General features: G+C 33.6%; 1 protein-coding gene across 2 annotated transcripts in view; it reads left to right on the plus strand.

Annotated features, from left to right (window-relative positions):
- Positions 1-19,777, plus strand: part of LOC118185082 (ETS homologous factor-like) — a 148,971-nt gene that overhangs the window by 116,760 nt on the left and 12,434 nt on the right. For both annotated transcript variants that reach the window (XM_085810078.1, XM_085810079.1), the window contains exons 6-8: positions 939-1,040; positions 6,518-6,598; positions 19,277-19,472. In XM_085810078.1, coding sequence (XP_085666204.1) covers positions 939-1,040; positions 6,518-6,598; positions 19,277-19,472 — 379 coding nt within the window. The remainder of the gene's footprint in view (positions 1-938; positions 1,041-6,517; positions 6,599-19,276; positions 19,473-19,777) is intronic.

The raw sequence follows: 19,777 nt of genomic DNA on the forward strand, positions 1-19,777 counted from the left end.
AATTTCTTTTTTTCCCTACTGACATTTTCTTTCAAATACTCAGCTCTTTTAGTATTATTATTCAGATTAATAACTTTATATATTTTGATAAAATACTTAAGTAGAAGTTAGTTTTCTAGATGTATGATCGGATAACTAGCGCCGGTATGTATAGAAGTTGAAGATGAATTACATTGGCGTGGATGCAATTAACTAATTATCTCGTTCGTAATGGAAAACGAACTACATTCTATCAACATTTATATGTACAGAAATAACCCAGATTACCTCAATTGTTGCTAACAGCTGTTAAAAATATTTTACGTGAACTCATTCTAAAACCACATCTATTTTCTTAAGAACTAAGCCGAATTAATGAAATCGTTGAGAGTGATGATCTTAATCAGTTACATTAAGAAATCTCACGGTGCATGAATTTAATCACATTTTCTTTTATGAAACTGAATCGTAATTAGCCACCAAACACTACACTGATTTTGAATTTTATAACATCTCCATTGTTCGTATTATAATGTTTTACAGATGTGTGTGTTTACCGCAAAGATCATAAGCAAAGTAGTAATCGAATAGAATTACTTGAAGAAGAAGAACACTGTTAAATTCCCATCATTCTGTACTCATACTACTTTCGCGGACACAAAAAACATAACTCTGAATCAGTGCGGTAACAACTGCACCATAAGATTATTATTCATTTTAAAATTAGAAGAAATTGAACAAGGATTTATTGCCTTGGTTAAATATCAAGTCTTTTAATAAGTTTTAAAACATTTGGACCATGCCTTTTGCTCCGCTTCTAAGATATTATGAATGGAATATTTAAAATAGCATTAAATGTGAATTATTTCATTGATTAAATAGTGTTTCATTTTAGTGTTTTAATAATCTGAGGTATAAATAAAAAGCTTGCAATTGCAATTTAAACTCAAACTTTACAGATTCTGATCGTGAAAGCGCAAGTAGCACTTTGAGTACAGTTAACGACAAGGGCGAAATGTTAATGATTTTCAACCCTGCAACAAAGGCTTTTCCAAAGCAACGTGAGTATAGTTTATAATAAACTGATTTTATCTTTTTGTTTCCATTCTCATGTTTACAAAAAGACTGAGAACCAGCATAAATGATTTAAGTTTTGAAAAATCATCAGAATGAACACCTGCAATAAAATGTTGTACTTTTCACGGTTTTGTTGAGTTAATAAAATTAAATTTTTCTTTACAAAACTAAATTTATGACATAGGAGGTAATAGAAGTAATTCAAAACGGGGGAATTATCCAAGGTAATCATAATCGATCTCTAAAACTAAAAAAAAAAAAAAACTCAGTGGCGAAAACAGCCCTAATGGGCCAAGACCTGCAGTGCCCTGAAATCTGCTTTCTTGACCGTGGGCCCCGGGGTGCGTAAGCATATGCCTTGAACAAGTGGTCAGCTTGTCGCAGGACCCCCAGTGTTTAGTCCCCAAGCGAATTTGGTACTCATTTTATCGACCCAAGGGATTGAAATGAAGGGATGAGAGGCTGAGTCGACCTTGTCCAGCCCGGGACCGGACCTGTGGTGCTGCTGAGCGATGCGCTAGCCACTGCGCCACTGAGCCTCAAAAATCGATCTCTGTTTTAAGATTATAAAGAAAATTCTTTGGAAAACTGGAAGAATTTATATCCAGTAAAAAGCAGGATAGAAATCAACAAAGCAATAAATGAATAGGATTTAGCAGAACATACATAACATTAAGGAGAGAGCGAATAAAGTTCTTTAAATTATCTCCTTAAAGTCCTTTGCGATCCTCATGATATAATCGAGGTGAAAAACAATATTAAGCTGGCAATATACGAAGGTGATTCAAATGGAATCTTTAATTGTTTATTATGGGCGAAGCGGTGAAAGACAGAAAAATTGTATGTACATCTTTTTTCTACTTAGCTCCCATGAAGTACTGTAGAGTCATTAGGTTATTTTGAAGCAGGAGACGTGAAATTTGTGCTATGCCTTCGCCAGGGCTAGAACCTTAGATCTCTCGAATGCGCGTCGAATACGCTTCAAATTACACCACGAAGGTATGCGGAAATAAGGGAGAAAATACCTTATAGCGGCAATGAAAAATATTCCAACGTTTTAGAAGTGCACGGATACCTTGTGAGAGAGATTTTGGGGTTGCAACTACAACCACTGGTGCACGGCACCACCTCCTCTTCGGTTCGGAAATGCTTGCCTCCCACCCCCTTTTTTTAACTCTAAGATCACAGGAGATTCAAAGGGGGGCATGTTTAATGAATATGATGGATGTGTAAGACATTTAAGTTTCATATTTTGGATTGTTGCAATGGTTAAAAGCGAAATATATGGTCGAGCATTTTAATCCAGTAACAAGACATCTGAATTCAGGCCTGTCGTTTATTTTTGAATGCAAAGTGGTGATTTTGAAGTAAATCTGCATAAGTACTGGTTACCGTAGCTTCCCTTTCAATGTAATATTCCTAAATTACCCCATTGACATCCCATAAGAGAATAAGCATGAACTTCTCTGTTGCCATTGATTGGGATGAGCTTCTCCGTAGAAGTGACTCCGTATTTAGACTTTTTTCATAATTCGCACACTTTCTGCCGGAATGCATACGATTTAACGTACCGCGCTTTCATCCTCTAATGTATTTCAATTGGTTTAACGCCTTCAATACTCAAAAGATGAACTTAATGCTTTGATGCATGTCCAAAATGGGGTGGCCATTTTGTATTGACTTTGCTTTCTTCTATCATACGCCATCCTGTTGCCAGCTGTTGGTCGTTCTTTGAGCCACAAGGAAAGTTCCTACTAATTTACAAGCAAATCGCACTGCTTTTCATAATTTTAATGAACTTTTAATGTTTTCACTAAAATTCCCTATGTAAAGATGACCTCTTCTTGTATTTGTTTCATTCAGTGCTCCGCATCCTATTTCTCATCCGAATAAAGAGAGATAAATGAGCTTTGTGCTTAAGCCAATGTCTTTTGGTATACTGAGTTTAATTTCATGCAGAAATTCCTTTAATTGCTACTTTGCGGTGTATAAACGAAACCCTATTGCACCAAATGTTACGCAATAACGTTGCGTTGCAAAAATTAACATTCAAAAGCTTCGTACTCACTTAAAGTTGCTTTCGGGACCATGGAGTATTGTTCGAAAATTTTGCATCCAAATTTCTTCATACGCTTTTTGAATCTGTCTGTAACCTTCCGGCTCACTGTGTGTTTATAATTGAGTGTAATACAAAAAGTTTCTTAGCTTTACTATTCTATACCCTCTTTTGTTGGAACTAATAAAGCAAATGTTTTAACCTCAAGTTAAATTTGTGCTCTTCGTTGTCTATAAACTTAGTTTAGAAAACTAGATAGACGGACATAAATAATTTTTTCATAAATTTTTGTACTTCATAATCTTTAAAAGATTACCGTTACACCACGAAGGCATGCTGGAAGGAAGGAGAAAATATCTTATATACTCCCCCTCTTCAAAGGCGACTGGGGATTAGGTGATTCAATCGCCAAATTTTGGTGGTGACGACTTATCATCCACTACCTTTTAGTTCGGGTACCACTTGTAGAGTCATTATTTATTTTTCGATGTTAGGAAACTTTCGATGTTAGGGAGATATGGAAGTCTCGGCGGGACTCGAACTTCGATCTCTCGAATACGCGCTGTGCTACCGTTACACCATGACGGAAAGAGAAAAAGCAGATCAGCTGTTGCATGAACGAGAAAGAAAATGCCTTTGGTATAAGCATGTGACATCATCTTGCTCGGCTGAACTACACAACGATAATTCATGCCAGCCATTAAACAAACTTATGAGCTCGAAAGGCCATAATTGCCCTCTTGTACGAGAATATACTGAAGCATTAAAAAGGTTTCTGGAATGTTACAATTCTCCCGAAAGCATTCCGTAAATGCTCATGGGGTTAAGGTAAAGAAACCAGATTGGCCTTTACAGTTTATGAATTCCCTCAGGAAGCCAATTATCTCTCACAATATTAGCCCTATGCGATCGGATGTCGTTGTCCGCAAGAACCTGTTGCAGATTCAAAAATTTATTATGTAATGAGAGATTTCGTTTGATTACAGTTGCTTTAAAATTACGGTTGAAGACATGGAAATCTCTGCAGCCTTTGAAACAAAATCTGCAGCAAACAATCTCTCTATTACCAATAAAAGAAGGCCCTTCGACGGTTTATACAGTATGTTAGCGTTTCTCTAGAATAAAATCCGTCGATTGTCATGCTACAGAGAAAAATTCTATTCATGAAAAGAGTGTGTAAGAAATTATCGCATTCCTCCCTGCATGTTCTGTATTTATCATGAGTTTATCATGTCAAACTTGCAATCGTAATATGCACAGTTCGAGACCCAACGCGATCACATTTGATTTGTCATGTCTCCTGGTCCGAAGTGTCAACTGATCTCTACCGTGCGCTCGAAGTGAAAGTTGGTGAACGAAAATTTGTCACCACATGGATTTGATTGATTGGATCGTTCAAAGTCGTCTTTTTTAAATGGAAAAGAATGTAAGAGATTAAATGATGATATGTAAGAGAATGTAAGATTTATACCTTGCGGGTTCTCGTTGTGTAAATGGCTATCCCGTCCACACAATAATGATCCGTGGCTCAAATCCCTGCGAGCGCTCAGTTTATTATTCGTGTCTCGTAGTCCAAGATGTTTACTGGCCTCTACAAGCCCATTGTCCCAAACATCTACAAATCGAAATAATAGACTAGTGATCTCATCACAATCGAGCAGGTCTAGGCTTGGCAAATAGTGATTCAAGTGTATACAATCTTTTTTCATGCTGTACTAATAGATCCTTCTGTAATGACCTTTTTGTAGGGGTAGGGAGATTAGAATATAAAACAGGGCTCTTTTTCCGCATGCAATAGCTGACCGATAAACTCACGGTCATCAGAAATCTTGTAATTCTTCGAGGTTAACCTAAACGTGGTCTTCGGTTTACTGCTTCGAATACTTGAAATTAAACGCACAAATATAAAAAACAAAATGGTGAATTTCGAAGAAAAGCGCATTCATTCCAGGAGACTGACGGATGGCGTCACTCATTCGTCATCTTTGGAGCGTAGTAAATAAAATATATCTTACAGACTTTTTCTATAACTTTCATACATGAACTAAAATAAGTCCATAAGTAACAGTCTACTTTTACTAGTAGGTTTATTTTGGTTTGGTTTGATTTAGTTTTGTTATGGCATAGCACACTATGGTTATATGCCTAAGGGAAGGAATATCGTCGTGGAGGACTTTCTAAGGGAAACTGGCTCGCATATGCGTCATACATGGCGAAAAACACCAAAAAGCCCACTTTTACTTGGTGAATATTTACTTTTATACTTTTATATTCGGATGAAACCAAATTACTCTACGCAAGTTTGTGTGCATAATCTTTTTTTCTAAGAAACTGCATTTCAAGCTTATAATTTGAAGGAAAAGATGCTTACTATAATTCCAAATATCGTAATCTCGACCGTGCTCTACTTTTATGATAAAGAAGGATTTTTAAGTTAATGTGATAGCACAATGGTTAGATAAAAAGTAGTAATGTAGATCCCTTAGTTAATCAGGACTACCCATTTTTTCGCAATAATTTCTATGCATAAAATTGCTTGGATATATTCTAAGTTATAAACTCCTTACTTTTGAAAAGAAATGCTTTCGTATGATTTTCTCTAAGCCAAAATTCGAAGTATCGTTTCAGATGTAGAACATATTGAAGTAAATCGTGTATTCATGATTAATATGCTAATTGATTCTAAATATTTCTTTATTAACAACAGAAGCTGAAATTTATTGCTTCTTGCAAAGGTAATCTCTGTAAGAAAAGCAATGTCATCATTCATTGCCTGCAAAATGTTTTGAAAACAAAAAGGAATTAAAAAAAGCTTCAGAAACGTTGTTAATCAAGAGGAATTTATTTTGATGATTTCTAGTTTACCAGTAGGGTAAATGGAATTTTGAAATTTTTTCAACCTATTAGTAATATATCAGTTAATTCCATACTTTTTTTAAGGAAATCAAATATCTGGAAAGCAACAAATAAAAATGGGTTCCATTTGTTTATTTACGTTTGATGCCGTAAATAATTAATATTAATGCAGTAAAAGTATTATGAAGCTTTATTTCTCATCTTTAAATTTTAAATAACAGTTCTCGTTGTATTTAACATTTGCATTTTTTAGAATTTAATTTCCAACTTCAGATGTAAAAACTTAGAATTTTAGTGAACAAAGTACAAATGTTTTCTTTTACATTTGCAGTCAAAAGCGTCATCAATGTAAAATATGCCAGAAAAAGAAAACCAATTTCATTAAAAATAAATAAATAAAAGATGTGTCTTGAGGCTCTGTTGGCCTCTTTATTTAATTATATGCAAATATATAAGTTATAAAATTAATTTTTTAATGTCTTACATTGGTGGGAATTTAATATACCAAACTTTTTTTTTTCTTTCTTGAACATCGTGGCTATCTTCTAGCAACAGCAGCAATGTGTATCAAGAAAGTTGGCCGAAGAGGACGCCCTCCTAAGAAGGACGGCAAACTTCGTGGTAAGCAAGGTAATATCTTCCAGTAATGTACAAGACAAAGAGTGTTTCTGCTTCTCCAAGCCACCTTACTAAGTTTCGCTAGCTCTGCTAAGATTGTGTTTATTCGGCTTTGTGTTAGTGCTACCAGTATTTAAATTGTCACGTCAGTTAAAGTTCTGAGCTTACTTAACTTAGTTAACTTACTCAGCTTAAATCGTGAGTCTCTTGACTCACGAGTCAAGTTCGACTCTTGGTTTCAATTTTTGAATTTGACTGTTAACTTGAGTTACATCGCCACGAGTAATAGGCAATCCCAAGAACAAGAAGTGGGTTTCAAGTTCTGATTTGATAAAAGGTTTATTTTTAAACCTTTTTAAGATTTTGCAGTTCTTTTCAGACACAGCGATAATTCGCTCTAAGTCTGTTAGAAATCTGATACCTAGTTTATGAAACCAAACTCTATAAAATATTCTATACAAGAAATAAGACAGAAATTTTACATTACTTTCCTAAGACAAGAAATTTTACATTAGTTTATGAAATGCTTCTACTACATCCCCGTTTTAATATATCGATAAATTCCAGGTTCAAAAATGCTTCAAGTATTAGCACACTAGAAATGAAATTAAAATTATACTCATTCTGCTGACTTTGTGAGCCAAATTTACATAGTTTTTTATTTTTTGGTTCTGTTATTCAATCAGCGAAAATTAGATATCACATTTTATTGTTGTAATTAATTTTTGCAGTTATTTATTTGAAGTACCTGCATACTGACACATAAACATGCATATTGAACATAGAACACGCCTCTGCTGTTCACATTAATGTTAGGTCAACTAGGCTTTTCCAAAAACTTCTTGATATTTCTAGCGAACGGAGAGAGGTCTAACCCGCATTGCCTGTAAAACCTATTTCTATAAAAGAAATTTGAGGATTTTGAGCACTAGGCGATTTTGCTATTGTTATCAAGCCATTAACTTTCGTTATTAATGTAATTAACATAAACCCTTTATTATAAAACACAAACATCTTTAGCATTATAGCCTTGAGAGAAGATCAAAAGTCAGAAAAAGGAAAACATAACAAAGTCTTTTGAGTATAATTCTCTTCTCAATAGAATAATGATGCTCATAAGGAGAGAGTAAAACAAATCGCTCTAGGAAAGTAAGGCTAATATTCAGCCACCTCCAACAACATTTCGTTACATTTCGAGGGAACCTTTTTCAGCCACCCTCAAACTAGGTAGGAAACAAAACTGTATATCCGGGTTGAATTTTATCTAATTTGAAAACTCATAATGTACATCTTGTGTACAAAGTCTCTGATACATTTGAATTATTAATATATCAAAAATTATTGAAAACACGAATAAACTGATAACAGTGATAGACAGATAAATTCAAAACGTTTTGCATCCTGTATAGGTACACTTCTATATATACACCTTTCGTGGCGAGGAGAATGTCAAGATGATAACCGAGTCCTTGCTATATACGATTTAGCCCATCAGTATCCACAGCAGTTATCACGTTATCACAGTCTGGCTTCTAAGGTCATTAACATTCATGACTTTTGTCCTATAAAACAGTGTCTTTCACATATCTTCAGAGAAAAAGCCTGAAAGGTACTTCCTGTTTCTATAAAACCTTTTGGTCAGTGAAGGATACTATTTGTAGAAAAAATATCTTTCTAGTAACGGGTTCTGGACTTCGCTTGTGTTTTTGATACCGATTTTTTTTCCACAAAGCAGCGTACAGCTTGTGCTTTCTCCTGTAAAGATGCCATTTTCTTCAATTAGAGAAATTTTTCCTGATAACGCCGTCTTTGGACTGACTTGTGATTCGAAAAAATGAAATTTTTTAAGTATATCTATCTATTGCTGATATCATCTTATATTTATGTATAGTTCTCAATTTCTTAATAATTAAAAAATGTGAGAGACTTTGTGTGCGCCCCTTATATTCTATTGCCAGTATTTCCATTGACAATGTGGTGTCGATGGTTTTGCGCTGTTATCCAGCTGCACTAATTATCCAGGTTAACCTCACTCCACAAGGCCCACGAGAGGCCCCGCCAGGCTTTGTTTTCGATGAGTTGCATTTGGTGCGTTCCACAGTGTTCCGCGGGTTCTGTCCCTTCTGCTGGGTTTTTCATCTCTCTCTCAGCTTCTTGGTCAGATGTTTGTTAAATCTGAAAAGAAATAATTGGATTTTTTTTTTCCATTGCTGCTTTCACAGTTGGTGCCTCTCGCACTTACATGCTCCAGTTCTTTTCGCATTTTTACTCTTTTGAGATTAGGTGCGATGTTCGAGGTTACATTCTACAATTTTGCTTGAAATTATTAGGTTTTTCTACACATCTGTTCATGACTGAGCTTTAGAATTTGATAAAACAGGAGGTTCTCATTAGGTTTCCATTGTTAAGAGTCTCATTGCTAGCTATATTGCAGACTGTTCTAGTTTCTTTAACAACAAAATACCCATAAATGGTCATATTAAACACTCATAAATGTTAATCTAGACGAGAGTACGGTACCTGCAGTCGGTCACTGCCAGTTGATTCAGAGACCCGCTTCATATACCAGAAAATGAACAAAAGGGTGAGCTCATGCCTCATCCAATTTGAAAACTAGAACTAGATGGATGAACTTTTCATTGATATGACTGCTTTGTTATCAAGCCATTAACTTTCGTTATTAATGTAACTAACATAAACCCTTAAACCCTTTATTATAAAGCACAAACATCTTTAGCATTATAGCCTTGAGAGAAGATCAAAAGTCAGAAAAAGGAAAACATAACAAAGTCATTTGATGTCGAGATGATTAATCTATAAAAGGAACTTAATATATATTAATCTATAAACAGAACTTAATATAATGTCAAAAGCAGCTGATAAATGGTGTCTAAAGAATACAACATTCGAAATCAAATTGAAATTGCAACTGTTAAGAATATCAACTCGATCCGCTATTTAACTCCATCTGGACCAAATCTGATAAATAGTAGGAAAGTGTATATCACTGGTTGAGAATTTATCAGAAGACTTTCAAAACAAGTTTCAAGATTTAAAAAAAAAAATAAATAAATAAAACCTCCATTTTTACATATTTAACATTCCATTTCCGACTGCCACCAAATCTACAAGCAAACAACTGGAATGTATAAAGTTGCAATAAAATATGCAACGAAAAGAAAGTTTATTTAAAGTAGTCTTTTATAAGTTTTATCTGCTTAAAGAAGCAATTACAACACTTCGCGAACACTCCTTGTTCATTATACCTCTTTCTGGAAGAAAATCGTTTGCAAATAACTTAAGGGGTGATTCTCAATGATAATCTTATACGCAAAACTACACGGGGTCAGTATTCTAAAAAACAGTCTGCCAGTTTTAAAAATTTCGAATGTTTAGAACAACACATTATATATAATGAATGCTAATAATTAGATGCAATATAATATAAAGCATGGGTAATTAACAGTTAATTATGGAAAATAATAATTAGTTTATCACTTAAGCGCTGTAACTGATCTACTGATAATTATCATAAGTTTTAGTTGCGCACGATGACTGAAAAAGAAATGGCTACAAGATTAAATATCGAAACTCCGCATGTAGTTCCAATTAAAATATTTGTCAAAATAAAAGAAAAGAATTTATTGTGTACTGTTTCGACTTCATGAATGGAAGATATTCTTAAATATAAAAACTAAACTTTTTATACGGGCAAAAATTTCGATTAGCAAAGAATTTACTATAATTTGATAAGTTAACTGCAAAACGTTTCTAACTTTTATATAATAAATTCCTAAATATATTAGGAATAAACTTTACTAGCTTAGATCACTTTTCAACTTTGTTTTTATAAAAATTAAACATTCTCCTAAGTTTTTCTAAATTTTAATTTTCCATCCCTTTCTTAACTTTTTTTCTAAATTCAAGTTTTCGTAAATTTTAATAAACGATTACTGATAAGATGTGGCTTATTTTTTCAACTAATGGTTCCGTATTACTGACCTAACCCTAATTATTAATTTTGTAGGTGATCCCGATGAAATATTAATTACGAATATCTTATCTCATTTTAAGCAAAAAGCTATGAAAAATTTTGTATTTACTGTATTGGCGCATTATAAACATTTTAATGTGATATTTTGCTCTACGGAGATCTCATAAACTGTTCAACGTTGCTTTACGAAAGCATTTATCCTCAGGGCTGAAAATAGTTTTGTAAAATTCTCTAACTTATTTTTGAAAATTTTGTAATTGAAAGAGCACACCGCGGATCAATGTTAAAGAAAATTTTACTTCTAGCCACAACTTTTTAAAACCTTAGTATAATAGTCTCTTAAACTGACAAAACTGAGATAAAGCAGCCTTTGTCCACAAGCGTGTGAATCTGGAAGATAGTAGATGTACAAAAACTCCCGCATTTATATATCCACTGTCTTACCTCTTTATTATTTGTCAGACATATTTAAATGTGTACGAAAAGCAAACGGTCATTCAGTTTTTGTTTCATATTAAAGTTTTCCTAATGAAATATAAAGAAATGTGAAACTAAACTGTCATATTTAATTTATTGATATTACTGTGCAATTTCAAAACAAATCTAAATCAATGATTTCGGCAATAAATTTTAACTTATGTATAATAATAACTGAACACCAATCATAATGCATCTTAAATAGTAAATAATTATATAATGATAGATTTAGTTAAAAATAATCCTTTCGTTCCATTATTAGAATGATATTTTGTATTACTACCCCACGGAACTTCTTTACAGAGGTGTGGTACGTTATGCATTTCATAGTACAATGGAATTTGAAAACTGTTTCATTTTTCCATTGAAGGTAAAAATTATGTATATTTATTTACATCTTCAACAGATAAATGAAAGGGTAAGTATTTTGAGTGAAAAATATTACATGAATTTTTTCCTGAACTGCGTACTCTGAAGGTGTATAAGAACTCTGCGTAAAATTAAAATTTATATACAGGATACATATTCTTTTATTGAGCAGAAATATGTGGCTAAATATATCTGTAAGTAAATGTGATAAATAGTAAGTAAAATTATTTTAATTGCCCTAATAAGATTTAGATTCACATTTATAGAAATTTTACGTTACATATGTATTACATTTCATAAGCTTAATTTAGTTGAAAATACGTACAGGCCAATGATGTTTTTATCATGAAAAAGCACATACTCTAGACACAGCTATCTGCTAAGTGTTAATAAAATATCCCATGAAAATTTATAAGGTTTCCGTAAAAATATTGAAACTCTTCTTATCCGTTTTCTTAAAATTTCCCTGTAATTCATAATTTATTCTACAATATAAATTTTAATGAAATGAGGTAAGTTCTGTGGGCTGTCGCATTCATTCTGAAGAAGACGAAGGCTAAGATTGTAATCGTAAGTAATAGCAACAACAGTGATGATCAATGTAATGTAGTACACTGCTGGCCGTTAAATTTGCCACACCATGAAAAAAAGCAATTGGCACTATCATATTTATTTTACAAATTATTATAATGGAAGGAAGAAATGATTAAATTTCCTAATATCCTAGTAATGTTGAGCTAAAAAACGTACAGCAATCAGCATTTTGAGCATCATCTTCTCTCAAAATTAGCAAGTGTATAACACTTCAGAATGTCGAAGAGTCTGTGGATGGCACTTCAAAATACCGCAGTCCATACGACTTTAGCTCTGTGCCAAAGTTCACTTGTCGTACTGACTGGTGGTTACTATAGTGCCAGTCTCACTGTAGTCATTGACTAGACGCTTTCAGTTGGTGAGAGATTCGACCAAGGCAGGAATGGAGTAAATAGGATATTGTTAAATATCAAATAATATAGATATTGTGAAATATCTATATAGGATATTGTTAAATAGCATGGGGTCTCACATTATCCTGTTGAAAGGCGGGCGATGACTGTCCCCAAGATATAGCCGCCACCATTAAAACCTCAGTAATGTAACGTCAGCTAATAAAAAAATGAGAATAAGGATTACAAGTGAGCAGATTGTGTTTTTATGACGTTCGATGCCATCAATCTAGGTACTAGGCTAATAGGACGAGGAAAAATCCAAACTTCGAATGTCGGCTCCCCTCGGTATCTGCACATGCGAATACCACCATCATGATGCTATAATCAAAAATGGGATTCGTCAGAACAGACGACTTCGTGTCAGTGATACGTCCACATGCGCGGTTGAACGCTATTGTAGGCACTGAATCCTGAGCTCTAATGTTAAATAAACCTTAAGCAATGGATAACTTTTTACAGCATTTTAGATGTTTTCATACCCTGCATGTGGATACTGTATACTATGTAGCACACCCAGCATTCTCACACATGTTACGCGATGTGGTTGTATGATTTCTGATAACAACGATAACAAGTGATATGTTGCCTTGAGTCTTCGTAGGCCCGTTCAGATCCCTCATGTAGCTTTGTGTGGCTTCTCTTAACCCATTTACTACAGTTTCTTATAGCATTCTCCCGTGTTCAAGGTCTGAGGCATGCTGGTTATGAATTTCTTCTTTTTACACAAAGCATAGCCAAACTCTAATACAAAACAAACAAGTAGTTGGCAATTTCCCAGTGAAAATTCAGAGTTTAAATCTCCCTTTTATAATGCTTTCAGGTGTTATTACTCTCGCCTGTGATGTTCGCAAGCTGTGAAATGTTAGTCATTTGTAGTTCCAGCATGTTTTGTCTTTCATATACATTTCAGGTTTGTTGTGAGCTTCCTTTATGGAGTATCAATTTAATAGCCAGCAGTGTAATTGCTCTTGTTAAAAAGGCCATTAGAAGGGTGCTGCTCTTTCATACTATTCTCCTGGAGTCACAACACGCAACGTATATAAATATCATGTATGATACGCATAGATCAATGGATGATTCATTGGGTTCACTAATTGATTAGCTGATGTTTACCCGTGTTATCGAAGGCGATTTATACGAAGTGAGTCATAGAAACAAATTAGATTTCCTTTTAGTTTAAATGTGTACATGAAACATCTGAGGTCGGTAAGAAAAGGAATACAATATTTGATGCAACATAGTTTTCTAAGTTCTGATACAAGTCTTCACAACTAGCCTAAGATAGCCTCCTTACAGTTGAATTAGAGGCGTCACTGAATCGAATCTACATAATTTACAGAGTTCAGGAGGTCACGTAAAAGCTAAAGAGAGAAATAGAGGAGAATAATATACAACCAAACTATTAATTTCTAAGATTTTTCAATTCGTGAAATGCAGCGAAGTTTCATTGCAAAAGTTAAGCTCTTCCACACCTGATCAGAAACCTGCTCGCTTTCAAATCATTGCAGAATATAAAGAGAGATTATAAAACAGCAAGTACATGCTTATTTATGAAGAGTTTGATGAGATTTCCTCAAAGACATTTATTAATACAAAATATTTATCAGAATTATCAAGAGTTTAAATTCGACTATAAATTCTGAGATTGTCTTCAATTATATCCGCAATACAGATTTCTCTAAATTTCGTACCCTTTTCCCCTTTAAATGACTCGAGTATATGAGCAATAAGATGTCCCCCTCATTGTTCAAAATATTTTATTATCTAAATTATTAAGTTTAGATAGATATATTTAGGTTTTAAATCAGTAGAGTTATCGTAGCTCGTCTTAATTTTATTGATTTCTCATGATACAATAATTATTGCTACATTATCATCTTCAGAATCTTGTAGAAAGCTTGGTATGGCTTAAGATGAGTTGAGAAGATTTAACGATGCATTTTCGGGAAAATTAAAGCACTGCCTGTAGTTCTTAGCGTAGGATCCATCTCTGACACTACAGGTATGCGTAATACGTCATTATTTAAATTTAATGTAATATAACAACTTTTTCCCAATATCAATAAAACAATAAATGTGGCAATAACATATCATGTCAATTATCCTAACCTGAAACAAAAACAGTTGCCAACAGCAGCTTTATATTTAAAATGCTAACATTAAGGAAACATTTTCGACATATGATGATATCACATACAATCGCCTGCTTTCTTCAAAGTTAGAATAGGAAATTTATTTTTATCTCTAGAGAGCTAGACAGTTGCCACTCATAAAATGAGGGCAAAAATTAGCGTTTTCAAAGTTTTTAATTAATATCTCAGCTGATTAAAGTCGTACGAAGATGATAATGGTCGAAATGGCTTCCCACGAGTTTTTGGAATCCGTAGGTACCTCTCTCTATAGATTCTTCCTTCACTTGCATAAGCTTCTCAGAGGAGAGATCATTTCTAATGTGAAATAAATGGCAACTGGGCTATTGCACTGATTCAGTTTTCATTAGCTTCATACCTCATGCTTCATATTTTCACCTTACTCAGATTTCAAAAGCTAAAAGTTTCACTTGAAAACATAATAGAGCTCCTGTCGTCCTAAGTTTCGCTAATAAAAGTTTTGAACCGAAATCCTCGTTCAAGAAGCTGTTTCTGTATATCGTGGAACCTGTTTTTTTTTTTTTTTTTTTTTTTTTTTTTTTCACTAGCTTAGATATCTGAAATGAATAATCTAGCCGCAGTGTTTTGCTCATTGAAAAAACGAGTTAAAATTATATTCCTGCTCGCAGACGTTATTAGATTCTACCTGCGTCTTAATAAAAATTCGGCAAATCAGCTGAGGAATTTAACTTCCGCATAGTTAACAAGTACTTAAGATCAGAACGATTTTCATTCCGCTTAGTTGGCTTAATTAGTGGAATCCTCCCTGATTTCAATAGCTGGATAACATCTAACTCTTTAACATTTATAAAGAAGGAATAGAACATAGAAAGAAAAATTTTATACTGTATTTTGTGATACTATTTCAGCGTAAAGTTTTCCTGTATAATTTTATTCGCAGTTTTGCCGGGGAAAGATTTATTAAAAGCATGAAGATTGCTCTTTTGCTGGGACAGAGAAAAATCAATTACATTTTACATATTTTTCATTTTTTAATCATTTAGTTATCTATTTTTAGAAATTAAATGTTTTTGCTTATCAAAAAAAACCCACTAGCACTTTTAAAAAAGTAATTCCGTCTTTAATATATTATGCAAATGCTTTATATGTAATCTAAGGAGTACGCAGATTCAGCACACATTCATCCTGCATTGAAAAATGGTACGTATTTGGTCTATCATTTGCTTAAATAGAGTTGTGTTCATGGTAGAGCTGTTATTCTTGAGTGAGATTGTAGTATTTTCAATTGGTTGGTAGCATGTAGTTGCTGTTGGCCAGTACGAAACTACAATATTTCTATGGTGATAAGCTTCTCCTCCATGGGTCTAAGTTCCACTTACGATTTTTGGAAACTTATTTTTTAAATACCTCCTTCATAATCGAGGATCAAAGATGAACTTGCAATGAGTACTATCATTAGCAGTTTCAGTACTTAAGTACACATGAGATATTTGTGAAAACACGAGATTCAATGAAACTGTAATACCAACAACAACAACAAGGCATGAGTTACAATAGAAATATAAAGTAAAAAGGACTGAAAGGAGAAATTTGTACTGAATTCATTACTTTGTGAGCTTATCTTTAGCGGTTATGACGGATTGCCTGCTGCGTGACATTGACTAATAAAATTCTGGGTGGTATTCTCTGCGATGTCGATCAGTGAAGATTCAAACGCATCCACAATTTGTTGAAGGCAGTTGCGGATGCTGACATATGGATAAAAATTTCAGGTGTCATTTTCGACCACGTAAACACACCTTCGAAACATCGGAGGACGGAGCCAGTCAAAGAAGAGTTGGTACATCTTGTCACAGGTACAATAGTGCACATCGCAAACGGCAAGAAAGGTAGCATTGTCCTTTTGAAGTCTGACTCCAGGAAGTTTCAGTAGAAGCTGTAGAATTTATAGTTCCAAGATATCACTGTTCATGACGTCTGCGATCCGCAGAGGTGAAGCTTGAGTGAAACGCAATAGTACCATAAATCATGATGCTTGAACTAAAACCACTATGACATTCTAAAGCTTTCTAGATGCCGTCCCACACTTGAGCGATGAAAAAAGATCCGACTGTCATGGGTTTATAGATTTCATGAAGACTGGTTGAAAAAATTATTTGTGATGATCCAGCATTTCAATGCCTTCCCGCTTTGCACCACTGAAAAAAAATCTGATGTCTATTGTAGAAGATCAAAGGAAGCCGCAGTTGTAGATATCAATCTATGAATATCCACTGTAGTAATTGTGTACAAAAATATTGATAAACATCACTTGATGTGTCAGTGTCCTCCATGGCTGAGATAACGTTGGTGGTGATTCATCACGATACATCATCGCCGTGAGTACGAAGTGCTTGTCCTCTCGTCCTGATGTAACTCTAGAAAATTCGTATCCGTTCCGTCGATATATCGACACATTTCCACTGATTCGACACTGATCGTTTATTACCTCTAAAGTATGCATAACTGTACTATTTCTTCCAATACAAAAAGTAGCAGGAACAAACACATTTTCTCGATACAATAGGCAAAAGTGGTAAAATTTCTAAACACTAGTACTTTGCCAGGGGTTCCAGTTAGCGGCGAACAGGCTGGTTATATGAGAGTTTTCGTGGTTTTCCCTATGTGTAACGTGAATACCAGCCACTTTCACTTAATAGGTCCTTCCCGAAGACATCCATCTCTTCCCTTAAGCCAATAGCCGAGTGCTTTTTTATAATATAAATAATCCTAATCCTCTTTGTCCAATAATTTGTCCTCTTTCGATGTCTGCCAACTGTTAACGATTCTGAACATAAAATATTTTCTTATCTAATAGTTGAACTAGATACAGCTATGCATCTGAGCTGTGTTCTTGTCATATTTATTCGTGAGTTGAAAAAGTTTCTTTTATTATTAGGTTACTTAATACATTTTGTTATAATAAGGCAGACCGCATCCATATTTAGATTTCTTCTAAATTTAAAAGCTCGTAAATTGAGTTTAAATTTTGCTTCGTTGCGAGTAAGTTAAAATTCCGCTTTTCAGTTTACAGTAATAAGCCAGTTCAATCAGATTTCTATGGAATGTTTACAAAACAATATTGCTATCTGCTTCCATCTTACTCTATGTTTTGAAGAAATCAGTTTGGTATATTTTGAAAAACTGTTTTTCTGGCCTTAACAACGTTTTGATTGCTGACTTTACTAGTGCTTTTTTTTAGGCCATGTTAAGCCCAGCACTGAAAGCTCAGATGAAAAGTTTCAACACTATGTACTCTTGAATACTTCGTATGGACAAAATGTAGTAAAATACTGCGAAAGAAGCAAATGGAATCTTGCTTTTAATTTGCAAAGAGGATGCGAAATATAATTCTTTCAGCTCTTGCTCTTCCTTTCTAAAGCATTCATTAGATTAATAAGAGCACAGTATCCTTTTTCATCTGGAAAAATCCACTGAAGCATCATTACTTTATCACCAGTATTGTATTAATTTAATGTTATATTTAGCACCAGTAAAGATTGCAAAAGGCTATACTTTGCATTTATAACAATAATTTGGATTTTAAACATTATAAAACACTTCATAACAAGTTAGAATATCAATGAACAAAAAGGAAAAAGACGAAGACTGGGAATGAAGAGCTTACGGTTACAAACGTAAAATTTTCATCATCACTTCTTTTTTCTTTCCTGTTGATTTATCAGTCAACAAACTGACAAATGAGGAAGCTCTGAAGGTTTTTTTTTTTTTCTTTTTTTTTCTTCGGATTAATTATTTCAAAAGGCGCTTAATATGACAGTCTATGAGAAACAAATGAAGTTTTCAATGTCCACTGAATACAACAGTCTGCATACTATCTCAACAAAGTAAAACAAAAAAAAAGAGAGAAAGTAGATACGCAAATTCTTTACTCTCCCCTTCCGGAAGTTGGAAATTAAAATTAAATTTTAAATCATTTGAAATACATAAAAGTACCTTTAATCTAAAACAGTAACGACATTTTAAAAGAGTTTATATTTGAAGCTAATAGACTATTACAATCGAATATGTCTTTTGATATTATCAAGCTGATATGGCATAAATTTATATCATAGAAGATTCCTAAAATATGCATAGCAAATGCAATTCTTAATATGAAGCATGCTGCAGAATGAAACTTTTCGCAACACTGCTTGAAACAACATTTAGGAATTATTCCTTCTTAATAAAAATAAACGTTTGCAAAGTACAGAACGCATGAATATTTTACTTAGCTTCTCAACTCTGAAATCTTTGTTTTACCATACAGTGAACAACAAAGCGCATGTTATTTCAAATCCCCTAGCTACATATTACTGCAATCTAAATGTGAAGCATGACACAGCAAATAATAAGTCATTACTTTTATCTAAATCTACCATAGTATAATACATATTTAGTAAATTAAGGATTATTTATTTATTTCATAGCAGAATATTCGCAGCTATAAAACGTGTGATAGTATTATATAAACAGCATTTAGAAAAATGTCCTTTTTAAAAATTAAAATGTGAAATTTATTGTTTTATCAAAATCGTGATTCGCATTAACAGTCGACGAGGAGCTGATAAATATTTTGAAATTAAGAAGAACCCTGTTTTGTAATAAAATTAAATTTAGAACCTAATATATTATTTCTGTGTTGAAGATTCATAAGTATTCCTTGTTACATTGAATGAAATTAACTGAGAAGGTTTCGTGGTTATTGTAGGTAAGGGAACGGGTAAACTGTGGGAATTCATCCGAGACTTACTGCTGAACCCTGCTACCAACCCAAGCATGATTCGTTGGGAAAGAAGAGAAGATGGAATTTTCAAATTTGTTCAATCAGATAAAGTTGCTCGCCTTTGGGGAGATCGTAAACAGAATCCAAGAATGACTTATGAAAAGCTCAGCAGGGCAATGAGGTAAGTAGCCAATATATTTAATTTAGATATCTCGTGCAGTTCTAGCAGTCAAATAAAAAAGTAAGTTGCAGCTTCAAAAATAATAAATGTTATTCAAATTTAGACATTTTACAAGTTTATAAAGAAAAAATATGCTAAGACTAAACTGAGGTAAATTTAATCATTTGTTTCATGAAATATTTTTATTCTCTCGGTACATGTTTTTATAATACTCTAAGAGCACCCAAAAAGTAAGTCCAAATGTAGTAGTTTTCAAAACAGAGCAGATCTTCGTAAGCTGCTGTAAAATATAGGTCTAAGTAAAT

Source organism: Stegodyphus dumicola, chromosome X2 (assembly GCF_044657685.1).
Source record: "Stegodyphus dumicola isolate Sdum_Otavi_A_Nest chromosome X2, ASM4465768v1".
In the NCBI taxonomy this organism is placed as follows: Eukaryota; Metazoa; Arthropoda; class Arachnida; order Araneae; family Eresidae; genus Stegodyphus; species Stegodyphus dumicola.